Source organism: Grammomys surdaster, unplaced genomic scaffold (assembly GCF_004785775.1).
Source record: "Grammomys surdaster isolate TR1022 unplaced genomic scaffold, NIH_TR_1.0 214, whole genome shotgun sequence".
NCBI classification, from domain to species: Eukaryota; Metazoa; Chordata; class Mammalia; order Rodentia; family Muridae; genus Grammomys; species Grammomys surdaster.
Genome location: NW_021604659.1, coordinates 2,169,490 through 2,183,593, shown reverse-complemented (window position 1 = coordinate 2,183,593; position 14,104 = coordinate 2,169,490). Strand labels below are relative to the sequence as shown.

General features: G+C 43.1%; 1 protein-coding gene across 1 annotated transcript in view; it reads right to left on the bottom strand.

Annotated features, from left to right (window-relative positions):
• The window catches only part of Adam12 (ADAM metallopeptidase domain 12), a 277,083-nt gene that overhangs the window by 58,908 nt on the left and 204,071 nt on the right, over positions 1-14,104 (bottom strand). The window contains exons 9-11 of the mRNA XM_028772568.1: positions 11,582-11,751; positions 8,842-8,926; positions 4,849-4,997 (exon numbers count right to left, since the gene is read on the bottom strand). Coding sequence (XP_028628401.1) covers positions 4,849-4,997; positions 8,842-8,926; positions 11,582-11,751 — 404 coding nt within the window. The remainder of the gene's footprint in view (positions 1-4,848; positions 4,998-8,841; positions 8,927-11,581; positions 11,752-14,104) is intronic.

Genomic DNA, 14,104 nt, shown 5'->3' with positions numbered 1-14,104 from the left:
GAGAGAGAGAGAGAGAGAGAGAGAGAGAGAGAGAGAGAGAGAGAGAGAGAGAGAGAGAGAGAGAGAGAGAGAGAGAGAGAGAGAGAGAGAGAGAGAGAGACAGTGAGGAAGAAGGAGGAGGAGGAGGAAGAGGAGGAGGAGGAGGGAGGAGGGAGGAGGGAGAAGGGAGGAAGAAGGGCAGAGGGAGGAAGGGAAGAGGGAGGAAGGGATTACCTGTGTAACAGCCTGGCTGTCCTAGATCTCCCTATGTAGATCAGGCTGGCCTTGAACTGGGAGATCCTCTTTCCTCTGCCTCTCGAGTGCTGATACTAAAGGAATGTGCTACCACTACCCCAATCAATATGACATCTTCATATGTGTACATAGTTTTATCATATTTACCCCCTCATCTTCTACCCCTAGAACTTCCACTCTTCCTTCCTTGTCCCAAGTAGCCTTCTTGGATTTTCATGTTTTCTTTTTTGTTGTTGTTGTTTTGTGACCAATGAGATTCACTAGGGTGGCTATAGGGGGAGTAAGTGAAGGTAGGTTTGTTTATATCAAGGATATCTTATCAGTAGATGTACCCCCTAGTAAAAATGCCTTTCCTTCCCACATCGACCTCATTAATTACTTAGATAAAACCTCATGGAGGGGTGGGTTCCTATGAGCCTCTTCTCATTCCATGTCCAGGATGTTTCTAGATCCTACACGGTGCAGATGCTGTGCAGGCAAATCACAGCTACTGTGAGTTCAAGACTGAAAGAGCCATATCGTGCTCAGACATCTGCGTTCTTTACCATTCCCCAGCTTCCTCCTGCTCGCTCAATTCTTTCTGCCTTTTACTCATTGGTGTTCCCTGAGCCTCAGAGGGGCTGATATACATGGTCCACTTATGGCTGAGCATTACATAGTCACTTGTCTCAGCACTTGGACCACTTATGAGGCTCCAACCTGCAGGAGTCTTGTTGGCTGGTTTTCTCATCTGTTTCTACCACAGTGAAAGAAATCCCCCTTGGCTTCACCAGCACTTGGGGCTTTTGTGATTAATTCACCCACTTGCTTGGGAAGTTCTCTCCATCTGAGAAAATTAAAAACACCACTCTCAGGACAGGAATGTGGGATCATAATGGGAACCAAACAGATATGAGTCTGCCCTGTTATGGGTGTATACTCAACATTCATCAAAGAGCACAATGTGTGGCCTATTCTGGTGCATTCCTCTCAGACAGCCTAAGTGCCCAGCTCTCAATAATATAATTTCTGCAAAACTGAGAGGAACCAGCAACTCTATTTTTGAATGTAAATCTTAATTTTTCCCGCTGTAACAAGTTATATTTACTATCATGCTAATTCTAAAAATGTTCTCAGTACTCTTCTATCCTAATTCCCATGAATGCGCTCAAGGCGATTCTACCCAACCTAGGAAGACTAAGAACTTCAAGGAGCTCCTTAATAGATGAGCACTGCTGAGTTTAACTCCCCCACAAACCTCTAGACACTACATACATCTAAGGGTGATATCCAAGGCAGGTCTTAAATGCTTAGTCTCAAGATATAAAATACACACACTCATGGGCTCCTGATAATTAATGAGACAAGCCATAGGGAAACCCCCTCTAGCCAGTGCTGCTGTGTGCAAGGAAATCAGGCACCCTGGTCTGCACAGGATTATGCTCCATGCTTGTATTTGTAGGCCTTCCAGTTCCATTTGTCAGGAGTAAGGGCTGGGCCACGATTTTAGAGTTAGGATACAGGAACTAAGTGTTAAGGGAAAAGCAGGTTCTCTACAGGATATACCCTTAGTTCATTTCTGGTATTTGTTTAATTTTGACTCTGAGCCCTCATTATAAAATATGATGTTAATCTCTCTCTTTCTGGGTTTCCTTCAGGATCAGACTTCAATTAACCAGCATTTTTTGACACTAGCCACCCATGGGTCAATCAGGATGGAGGAAAAAGTCAAGAGGAAGGCTGGTGTTTGGTCAGTTTAAAATCAGCCATGGTTACCAGAAGTCCTACTTACTGATCAGCGAGAATTTTGAAAAAGATCCAACTTCTGTGCTTGCTGTCTCTGTAAACTAAATGACACTAATACGCCTTTGTCTTTGGAGAGTGATTTATAGTTTACAGAGACACATGATCTCATTCAATCCACTCCCCCTTCTCTCCCAGGGACCCCATGAGGCAGGGGAACCACCACTATGAGATAATGCTGGAGCAGCCTGGGAAATTCCACCATAGGTGATGGATGATGGGGGATTGTCTGGGCCCCTTGGCTCTCCCCCTCACTATGGGCTTTTGTGATTAATTCATCCACTTGCTTAGGAAGTTGCTCTCCATTTGAGAAAATTAAAAACACCATTCTCTGGACAGGGATGTGGGATCATAAATGGGAACCAAATAGAAAAAGATTTACACAAAACACAAGCTCAGCAAAAGAGAAAACTCTGACATTGCTAATAAGGAATAAATCAAGTAAAGGCTATTAGCAAGCCCCTAGTGTGTATGGAAGACTTTAAAATGTTTTGCTGAGCTCTTAACAATGTCATTTCTACCTGAGGTGTTCAGATAGCTCTAGGGTAATTCGGCCTGCACTGTTCAGCACTGCTGTGGACACCTGCCAGCAAGGAAGACCTCACACAAAACCCCAAGAGTGCTAGAGAGGGCCTGCGGATGTCTATAATCTTTAGGGCTGTAGGGTCTTCCTCAAACAGTGCTTCCTATTCAAGAGGATGAGTGGGTGGCTGTCTGGGAGGCAGAAAAGACATACAGATGGACTTAGGTATTTTGCTAGTGAGGCTCAGAAAGGCGCAGGGCTTGCTCCTCTGCCTGTGGCCATGAGAACTACTGGGTCATACAAACAAGCAGGTCACAACTGGGATGACATATGATTTCTTCAACCAACCCAGAGAGCTTTCTGGACTCTCCCTCTTCCATTTTCTCTTATCAGAAGTTAAAAGGCACTAGCAATGTCAGCTGGCAACACGGGTGGTCAGTGGGGACCTGTCCTGGCGGTGTGTGGGTGGATGTATTAGTGTCTGTGGGATAATCAGGGGGAGGAAGCATAGAGAGTATGCGACCTATCCTCTGAATGAGTTTATCAAAAATGAGAAGAGACAAAAGATCACCCTGCTGTAGGCCAACTCCTGCCAGTCCCACTCCATGCCAGCCACTGGGGGCATGCTACCCAGAGAAACTGGCTCTATCTAGGCTTCCTGGATAGTGAGGCAGAAGGTACAAATAGGTCTTAAGACCAACCTCGCACTCTAAGCAGTGGCTTTTTTCCTTATGTGTTCAGCTGGTTCTTCCCCTCTGTTTGGATTTGTATAGAGAAGATATTGTGTGTCAGAGTGGCCAGCCTTCCCTTCAGAGAACAATACTCATTAGCCTCTAGCAGACACATCTAACCCTCTGACACTGTGACATGATGCCATCTGTAAAGTTTGCACTTGAGAACGGCACTATTGAGTTGTAAAAATAAAACTGCAAAAGTAGTATCTCATCATGTTTTGAGTGGGTGTATGCTTTTGTGTTGAGCCAAACTCATCTCTATTTTAGGTTGTGTGTAGCCTGTGGGCCAAGGGTGGGCCATGCCTACAGCTCCCTGATAGTGTTGCTTTAAACTATTCTCACTTTCAGTCAGGTTCTTGGTTCCTGTCATCACTAAACAAGGCCTCTGTGACTCCAGTGAATTATGCCTAAAGCAGAAGCATGAACAGAAAGGTTGTCCCTGCAGAGTTTGAGTGCCAATGAGAGTGACTTGAGGCAGTGGTAACTTGCAGGGCACCTGAGCAGTGGCTAACATGAGGTGACAATGATTTAATACAGGCTGTATGGTTCAGCCCAGATATTACTGGTGTCTTACAAACTGTCTGGTAAGGAGCCCATGTCCATGTTGTTTGCAAAGGCAAGACCGTATTCTTTAACAATCCTGCCCTCTTTCTGGGATTTTAAAGCTCATAGGTGAGTGTTCTCCCTCACAGGATGGTGTTTCCTTGACAGCAAGGCTTCTCATAGCCTGCTCATCTAGAGCACAGTTAGGTCATTCCATCAACACTTTTTGCTCCTACTGCCACAAATTCAACAAACATATACAGTAGGCTTGGCTGGAGCAGGACCATGACAGAAGTGTCTACAGGGTCTTGGATTTTAATATATGGGGACAAGAGACCATACATAGCATTGGGCTGCTTCTTTCTAAGCTTGCCTAAATCAGTCTGCCACTGATTTGTCCAGTTTGGGATAGGCTCTCAGAGTTGTCAGAGGACATCTGTATCTTGAACCTCTCCAGAGGGCATCTGTGTCCACCTTACTCAATGTCTTCAATAGTGGGACTAGAAAGTCATTTTGTTCAAATTCCAAAGGTTGGGTGCAGTGGTCTGTCAACATGGATACCATAACTCATCTCCACCCAACCAGAGTTGAAAGGCACCTTGTACCCAGCATGCTCCAGAAGGAGACCCTCTAGGACACATAACCCATTTCATTTCTGTAAGGTGGATTCTCAAGACCCTCAAAAGCCTGCCTCCTCTGGCCAATGTCAGCTGAAACTATGCTCAAGTCAGAAACATGTGCTGAGACTGTGGGATAATTTGTGATTTCTAAATAACTGCATCCATCCCCATTGCTTCCCAGAGAAGAGGCCAGCCCTTCTGCTACATGATATTGAAACTGGCTGTCCATGACTCCCAAGAGCACACAGTCCATTCTTGCTAAGTGTGCATGGATTTCTTTCAGAAACCTCTGCAGATTCTTCAGTCAGACAACCGGGCAGGGGGGCACTATCCTCTTTTGCTAAGATGTTTCTCAGCCTATGATTCATGGTGTGTATAGCTAACTCTTGGGCCACTGGAGCCTGGTACTCACCCTGTGGAAGGGTTCATGATGCAGCCTCCTTTCTCCGCAGCCATTCTGCAGCTGCAGCCCCTTTCCAGTGTGTCATGGTTCATTCCGAAGTTGTGGCCCAGCTCATGTGCCAAGGTCACTGCAGCACCAAGGGGGCTGTCTGAATGGTCCTCAAAGAAAATACAAGAGCAGAGATTTACAGTTCACATCTGCTTGGCCTTTTCTAGCCCATCTTCCCTCCCCTTGGCATTTGTTCGTCATTAACACTTGGTTTAACTCAATTCCCCGTAAAGGCCCAATATAGAGACTTGCTATTAACTTTGACCATGGGAAGTAATTTGGCCTATTTCATTAAGCCCATTTGGGGGTTCTTCTTTTGAGCGCCATCTTATTATACATGAGGATTTTTGCTGATCTCTTTTCTGCAAAACACCACTGAGAAAGGCAAAAAGTTATTCCTAATGATAGAAAAAAAAGGCTGCCTGATTAAGAGGATGCTGAATAAAAGCTGGTTTCAAATCAACCCTGAACAGCTGGACTTAACCCTGTTTCTTCCTTTCTGCCTGGTAGGGAATGACTCTGGGAAAGTTCTTGTCAACCTACAGAAACAGCCGATCGTGTAACATAATTTACTGGAAGGTTGATTGAATTAAGATTACAATTCAGTTCTGTCTCAGTCTTGCTGGCCCTTTAAGTTGACCTTGGACATAGAGAAAGAAGCCCTGATTTTCTGATGGAGCTGCAGGGATTCACACTGACCTTTTGCCATCAGCAAGCACTGCTGGCCATCTCTGGCTTAATAGCTTACTATCCTTGTTGGATAGCTTGGCTCAAGTAGATATTTAAACACAACTAAAATTACAGTTATTTAATTTAATCTCAGATTGGTTAATTAGTTGATGTAATTTATAGAAATTCTGCCAGTGAATGAACTTTTGGAAAGGGTGTTCATACCTTGAGGGGAAAGGAATATCTTCCTTGAATTTTGGTTTGTGTTACCCAGGAAAGAGATAACATGTTTCCAAAAACATGTCCAGAAGAGAGTATTGTATTGTGTTTTAGAAAAATCTCTTCTTTCCAGTCTTCCTGAGGACTCTGGGTAAAGGTGTGTTTCTGTGAGAGCCGGCAGATGCTATAGATTTAGGGCAGGGCTGTCACTAGCCTATTGTCTGGGACACAATAGCAGGTCTAGAAAGCAAGCTGTTCCTAGATGAAATTCCTGATAGATGACTACGTTTACATCTCACACTTTCCTGTTGTAGAAGTACTACAGATTTTACATTTCAAGAAGTCAATTCTTTTTTTTTTCCAAAGATTTATTTATTTATTATGTATACAGTGTTCTGCCTGCTTGTATACCTGCAGGCCAGAAGAGGGCACCAGATCTCATTATAGATGGTTGTGAGCCACCATGTGGTTGCTGGGAATTGAACTCATGACCTCTAGAAGAGCAGTCTGTGCTCTTAGCCTCTGAGCCAACTCTCCAGCCCCCAGGAAGTCAATTCTTAATAACATGCATTAGTGAGGAGAATAATGCCGCAGTAACATATGGAGGGCTGAGTTTTGTTAACATGTTTAGCAAAAAAATTCAAGGAACTTGTTCCTCGAGAATACTCAACTGCTGACTTTTTTTTTTCTGTCCAGTGAGTTATCAGTTTTATCTTTCATTTTTGAGTTGTTTTACATCATGCATAGATGATAATTTAGAATCTGTCTTAAGGACTACTGATAAATCCTTTATAACTACTTACAATTAGGGGAAAAACATTTTTGTGTGTTTGATATTATGCCCAAATTAACATTTTTTTAGGTTAGTTAGGTACAAAGCATGGCTTTAAATTACTAAAACTCATAGTTGACTTATCTTGAAAAAAATGGGAAAATGGTTTTAGAAATCATGTTTTCAGCTCTATAAAGGTTCCTCCCTTCTTGTCAACCACTTTCTTTCTCTATACTGAGGGTCCTTGGATATGGTGATGGTTGTACCTAACACACATGAATCCAACTTCAGGACATAGTAACAGAAAGCTAGTGTCGATGTTTTAGGTCTGAACAGGGTATTTGGTTTTGTTGTCTCATGAATCCTACAGAAGTTTATGCTGTTGTACGAAGGTAACTCCCATCCTATTTGGAATTTCTCTGTGGGATAAAGACAGTGTGTGTAAAGACACTCTCTGCCATCTAATTGGTAAAACCAATTTCTTTAAAAATTTTATTTTTTAATTACGCGTGTATATGCCTGTGTCTGTGTGTGGGTTTGCCTACAGAAGTGCCGTGTCTATGGAGCCCAGAAGTGGGCATTGGGTCCCTTGGAGCTGGAGTTACAGGAGGTCAGTCAGGAGCTGCCTGACTTGGGTACTAAAAGCCAAGCCCATGCATGTCCTCTGGAAGAGCGGCACTGTGAGCTCTTCATTGTTGAGTCATTTCTCCATCCCCCTTGATAATTAACCTTGGACCTGACTTGACTCTCCTGGCATGACACATAAGTGGCATTTATTCTCATGTTCTGTTCACGTATTTAAAATAAAATAGTTTTTTCTTCTTCTGAATGATTTTTAAGGAGGGGCTTCTGGTTATGACTTTTATGAAAACAGAGCAAGGAATACAGGCTGACAAGTCCTTTACCCAGTCATGAAGGACATGGGGTGCTTCAGGCCCCTGCAGGGGCAGGATCTGCTTTATTTATGAAGAACTCTATTTTGGCTCCTAAATGTATTTGTGCCAGTTTTAAGTGGCTAAGTCAGTAGCGACTAACTATGGGACCATGAAACTGAAAATTATTCCCTCTTAAAATTTTACAATCTGTTCTATGAAAACATAGCTGTGATCTGACTTGAAATTAACCTGGCACCAGCAAAAACCCAAACTTTCCAGTGACTTCCATGGTGGAGATCACCGGCAGGGCTTCCCTGTTCAAAGGAAACCTGAGAGGAGCCGGTTCAAGCCAGCCATCCAGCGAGTGGGTGCAGGCCCTCCACATAGCCTGCCCACGCAGTACATGCTTGCATAAATTACCTACCACTGCTCCCAGACGGGAGGAAAATGTTTATGTACCCTCACTAGAAAGATTAGATTAGGCAATATGCAGAGAAAATAACACTCAGCAGAATGTAACTGTTTCCACCCTTTACTACTACACTCAGGAAGCTCCATATGGAGGGTGGGAGGGAGTCATGGCTTCTTGGGAGGGCAAGAGTGTATTTATTTAATGGACATAGAGGGACAGGCTCCAAGGATACTCCTTGTCTGAGAGCCTGTACTAGTACTGGACACTAGATTCTCAAGGGACAATCTGGTATGAGAATCCTTTCTAGAACTTTCAGAAGGGTTAGAGTGGGAGGGAGCCCCCCTGTTGGGCAGCAAGTCTAAGTTCCTTCCATTAAACGCATAAGAAATCTCAAACATGCTTCTCGTTGTACTTCCTTCTACAAACATATATAGCCCCATATATGACAAACTTAGCCCTGTAAAGCAATAAACCCAGGCTTCTGCCTTCCAAGAATAAGGTTATGATAAAGACAAATTGTGCTCTGGCCAGAAGGTATGGAAAGCATTTGCAATGGTACGTAGTGAAAAACCTCAAACTTTTGACTGTTGGGCGCAGGGGAAGAACCATCAAAAAATCACTTGAGTGGCAAAATTTGGTGAGACCACAGTCTATCCCTCTCTCCCCTCCCACCAAATTGAGCACAGAGGGCAACCCCCATGTCCTGGCTCATCCCAACATCAGGAAACTTTCCCAGGTTGAGATACTTTGACCAACAGTCCCAGTTGAGATATTTCTCCACAGAAGGGGCCACTCTTCCATGTCTGCCTTCTCTGAAGACCATCTGTGTCTTCTAAACTGTCCCCCACATGTGGGAAAATAAATCATAAATATGGGTAGAGTAAAAGTTAGAGGCAAATCTAGAAAGCATCAATGGGAAGGAGCTGGCTTCAAGAAGTCTGACAAGAGTAGATTTCCTAGGGGAATCATTTGATAGGGAAGATATTTCCCAGACATCTTTGGCTTACCATGACAACTCCTCCAGACTGTTCTGCAGTGCACATGCTCATGATGGGTGCCATGCCGATGGTGGTTCCTTGGAAATAAACCCCACTACAAAAACAAGAGGAAGGACTTCCTTTAATCTCACACATTTACGGGTGCATTTCCCGACATTTCAAATCTTGTTAGGCAGGCCTGCCACAGAATGTTCAATGATGCAAACAGCCCCAGGAGGGGGTATTTACTTGAGACTTTTATCTTCTTTTCATTACACTTTACTTTTCCAGTTGCAAGACAGTCCCATAATTCTTTTAGAGTTTTGCTGTCCAGACTCAGACAGCGGCCAGGCGTTACTTTGTATTTATAAGTTGTAGTCTGCCTGCTTCCTGGAAGGAGCTTTCCTTTGAAACAATGCCTGCTGATGGAAAGGCTGAGAAGTCACCAGGAATCACTGTTTGCTAAAGGAAACATAGGAGACAGCTTGGGAGATTTTCTGCTGTAGCCAGAGTTTGCTTTCCTGTGTAACTCATCATCTCCAGACACGGAATCCTTCAAAGTGTTCTGCCAATATAGCTTTTGAGACTGAAATCGGTAGAGAAGCGATCACTTCTCCAGAGCTAGTGTATAGCAAGTAAGTACCCACAAAGCCTTGACATCAGGGAGGAAGCTTCGGGAAGGGAACTTTCAGAAGGCATTCTTTTATCTGGAATCTCAACCTAATCATGAATCTAATTATAACAATCAACTGTCTCAGTGTGTTTTTTAATCCCAGCCTCGTGTGTTAAAATGTTAAGGCTGTATTTGTTGGACTCCTACAAAGTAATCAAGTCACTTAGTCATGTTATGTTGGCCAGCTACTAACAGAAAATGTAGTTATAGTTTGAAAAGTCAAACATGGGGCTGGAGAGATGGCTCAAAGTTAAGATAAGAGTTGCCAGGTCTTCTAGAGGACCTGGATTTAATTCTTAGCACCCACAACTCTCAGCTCACAACTGTCTGTAACTCTAGTCCTAGGGGATCCAATATCCTCTTCTGGTCTCTGTGGGCATCAGGTACACGTGGTGCAAAGAAATACATGTAGACAAACACTCATACATGTAAATAAAATAAAATGAAATCTTCACAATGATTGCTACAGAGGTAGCAATTTATTGCTATAATAAATACCATTGTTTCTATGGCACTAGAACCATCCCTTGTTATCCATGAAGATTAAATGTTGAATCTTCTGTGGGTACCACAACTCACAGATACTCAATTCCTTGCATAAAATGGCATTGTGTTTGCATAGAACCTATGCATCCATACAATCCAATCTCCTGCTCACTTGTCCTTAGTGCAATCTAAGTTGTCTATCAGTCATTACACTGAATTATTCAGAGATGACAGAAATGAAGGTCTGCACATGCTCAATAAAGATACAACCTCTCCTCTGAACATTTCTGGTTTGGGGTTGGTTGGATCCACGGGTGTGGAACCCTCAGATGTGGAGGGCCAACTAAACACTCATATTCACATTAGTAGGCACTTCATTCAGCCTTTGTATTTACAGCTGCCCATATACCCAGACCATATGAATGGTTACAACTATATATACAAGTAAATTAAGAAGGTTAAAGATGTTAACTTATTTCCAGATGTTTAGGTTGGACAGATTCCTTTAGTGGGAAAAAACAAAAACAAAACATTCCAACTTAAAGTACATGAGATGTACTTTCAACAGTGCAGGGCTGATTAGTGCATGAAATGGGAAGAAACCAATCACATCTACAGGGGACCCAGGAGAAATGGCTAGAGTAGCTGATCAGGGACCACCGACTGACTGAGGGTGGACAGAGGCATTTCCTAAAGGGAACACAGGGCAGAACCATCTTGTTCCCCCCTCTCATGAATGTTCAACAAGCTGGATATGACTGGCCAAAGAACAGGGACCCTTGTGTCTGAAGGTTTTGCTTTGGTGATTTAAGTTACATGAGAACAAACAAATAATAGTATAAAGTACCTAAAGATTAAAACAAACATGTGCCATTTCTGAAAACATCTGCTTCCTATGGATTCAGGCTAACATAGGGACATTCTCTTCTTTTAAATGCAAAGGTGCCTGGAGCCACTCACCATATGCTGTGGGACCTCTCCCTTCATTTCACACCCCCATAGCACTTGCTACTCTAATGATTTCTAGTCTTCTGCTTTCTCTCAGCAGACAGATATTCCTCAGAGCAGGAAGGTTTAATACTGGCCACTTATGTTCAAAGCACCTACCTGGGTCCTAGAAGGTACCTAGTGGATACTGACTGGGTGAAGATCACTAGGTCAAGATGATACTCAATGACCTGGAAAGCCAGAGAGAACTCTTCCAACAGAGGAAAAAGGCCCTAGGTGTTTCCCCAGGTATCTGACAATCTTCTCTCATATGCCTTGCTCTCAGATCTTGTAAAAATATGGATTTTTTCCACTAATGATAGATTACTTGAGGCAATCTTATTAAGACTAATACCAGAAAAAACTAGCATAGAGGAAAATACCTAGTTATGGGGGCAAGAGTACGGGGTGGGGGACCATAAATGAGAGTCCTTCAGGGAGACAGGAGTCTTCCCCGATGGATGTGTGACACCAGGTAGGGATGCTCTTGGCCATGATGAAGGCTGGGAAGCAAACTTTTTGAAAGAACCAGTATGCTGTATTGGCAGATGTGGCTCTGGTGAGCCCAGGAAAGTATGAGGGCATGGTGGTGCATCTTTAATAGAAGAAGACAGCACTGCTCACCTGATAAGCTGAGCGTTGTCGTGGGATTTTCGAGGTAGAAGCTTTATTTTTCTCCAGTCTAGAAACTCATGCAGACTGGTGAATGGGTCCTGGCTTATAGAGCATTTGTCGATGTCATTCCACACTTCCACTCCCACCAGCACGATCCGGATGTTTAGTGGTCTGTAAAACTAAGAGAATGGGCATCCTTGGAGGATCACAGTGTCAGAAACTTAAAGAGAGAACTGGAACTGATTTCACTGTTTGCAGTTCATTCTTGAAAGTCAGAAAAAAACCTTTCTGTGCACCTTTGTTCCCATGGCAACAGAGTTTAAGAAATAGTCTTTAGACTGGATGCAAAGTGGAATGTTAACTGGACTCTCGAATGTTGACCAATTCGAAGCTAAAGTTATTAGCCATTTCTTCCCTGCCTGCCTGTATGTGCATGGAAACAACTTGCCATGATTTAAATATGCATATAGATGTAGGCTACCATTTAACATGCTGGAAATTAATATCTACTGCAAGAAAAAACAAGATGAAGATCATTCAGACACCTCTGCCAATAATAATAATATTTTCATTTCAAGTACAGTGTTCTGACTGTGAGATACTGAAAATGAATCTGAATTTCTCAGCAAAGAAATTGGATGACTTTGTCATGTTCTATCACCTATCAAATTAGTAAGTTTAGTGCCTTTCAGAATAACAGAAGCATAGATAAAACCTTCTGCAGTAAATTTATGACCATATTTTTCTTACCATATCAAAAAATGAGATGGAAAGATATGTCATGTGGAGCTCTTCTCACAGGAGCTTGAGAGAGAAAGCTTTGAGCAGACTCAAAGGGAGTCTTCTCTTTCATCCCTACATATAGGGAGTAATGGCTTCAACCAAAGCCACCTTTCCCATCCATAGGATATGGGGGAAGACAACTCTTCTAGTTGTCAAAGGATAGACTGTGTCTTATCTAAGCTTGGAGGGGCAGCATGAGTGGCTAGCCAACATGAAATACACATCTCTCCATCCTGGGCTTGATGCTGAGGGGCTTCTAGGCCCAGAGTTCGGGCCACAAATCAACTATACAGTTAAGAACTGATATCATTCCTTTATAGTCAAGACGGTAAGGCTGGTCTTGCTTCCTATGCTTCATAACAGCATACTGACAGGGAGATAACTCTGTGATCACAGCTAAGAGATAAGGACACAAGTCACCTTGTTGCCCTATTAATCTCTTGATGCCAATGGCATACAAGTCCACATGCATCAAGAAAGTCCCTTTCACCCTGCTTCTGAGACCCTAAATATGCAAGGAAACAAGTATAGCTTTATAGCCAATTCCAGAGGGAGGCAGATCCTTTAAATTTCTAGTAACATCTGTCCAACAAGGAACAAGAATCCCAGCAGCTTGGCATTTGGGAATTAAACATCATTCCAACGTGGTGAGCTGAAGTGCAAGGAACTCCCTAAGACTGAGCATCTGACCCCAGATTCTCAACCCCGTGCAAGGAAGCTCATCTTTTCCCTTGCCGATCCCCAGGGTCATATGGTGAACACTGGGTCAGCAGAAGAACTCAAAGAACTCAGCTGGGGCGCAAATTATGTCACAAGCTATTTTGATTGCAGTGGTCCAAGTTGGGGTTAAACAGATAACAAAGACCATATGAAATTAATACATTAATGAGACAATTACATAAGCAAAATGCTCTCCGATGGTATGTGGTATGTTTTTCATCAAGAAATCACACGACTTGTGCCTATTTGCAAACTTCCAGCCCGAGTTTCCCAGGAAAAACAGTTCCAAGATCATCCTGAATGATGCCTGCTCAAATCAGGGGCACCCCTCAAGATGACATCCCTAGCTGTGTCATATACAAAAGTCACAATGATCAGAAAACAAATATTCAATGCTCATGTTTATGGCAACTTTCTAAGAGGGTCCCTAGGGCCAGATATCCTGAGTGGCCTTGAGGGTTATCTTCTGAGAAACTGTTTCTCAGTGTCCTCCCAGGAGTATTGAATTAAAGCAGGAGCTAATGTCTGCTCAGGCCTAACCTATCATCTTTCTCAGTACTAACTTAACAACATACTGATCAGGGAGGCTGTTCCTACCAATGGAGAGGTTGTATTTCTCTGTGAGCTCTCTCAAACCACATCCTAGCACAGACTTCAGGCTTAGTCAACTCCTCTCTAAAGTTGGTACTGTTGGTTAACTTCCTGTGTGCTCTGCCTACAGCAAGCCTTTATTCACTGTTCGTTACTACCTTCACGGGATGTTCTTCCTTGGTTTGCCCACAGGTCATCTTGGTTCTTGTCAGTAAAGTTTAATGAGCACAAGTACAACTCTGACTTGGTGCCAAGGTGCTTTCTCAACCCTGGTTTAGTCCACAAAGCAATTCTCTGAGTTAGGAATTGTTACTGCTCCCATTTTAGTGTCAAGATGCTGAGGCTCAGAAGGGCCAGGTAAATTATTCACAAATTATTAACTACAGAGCTGGGCTGGTACACAGACAGGATGACTCTGATGTCATGATTTGAATAATT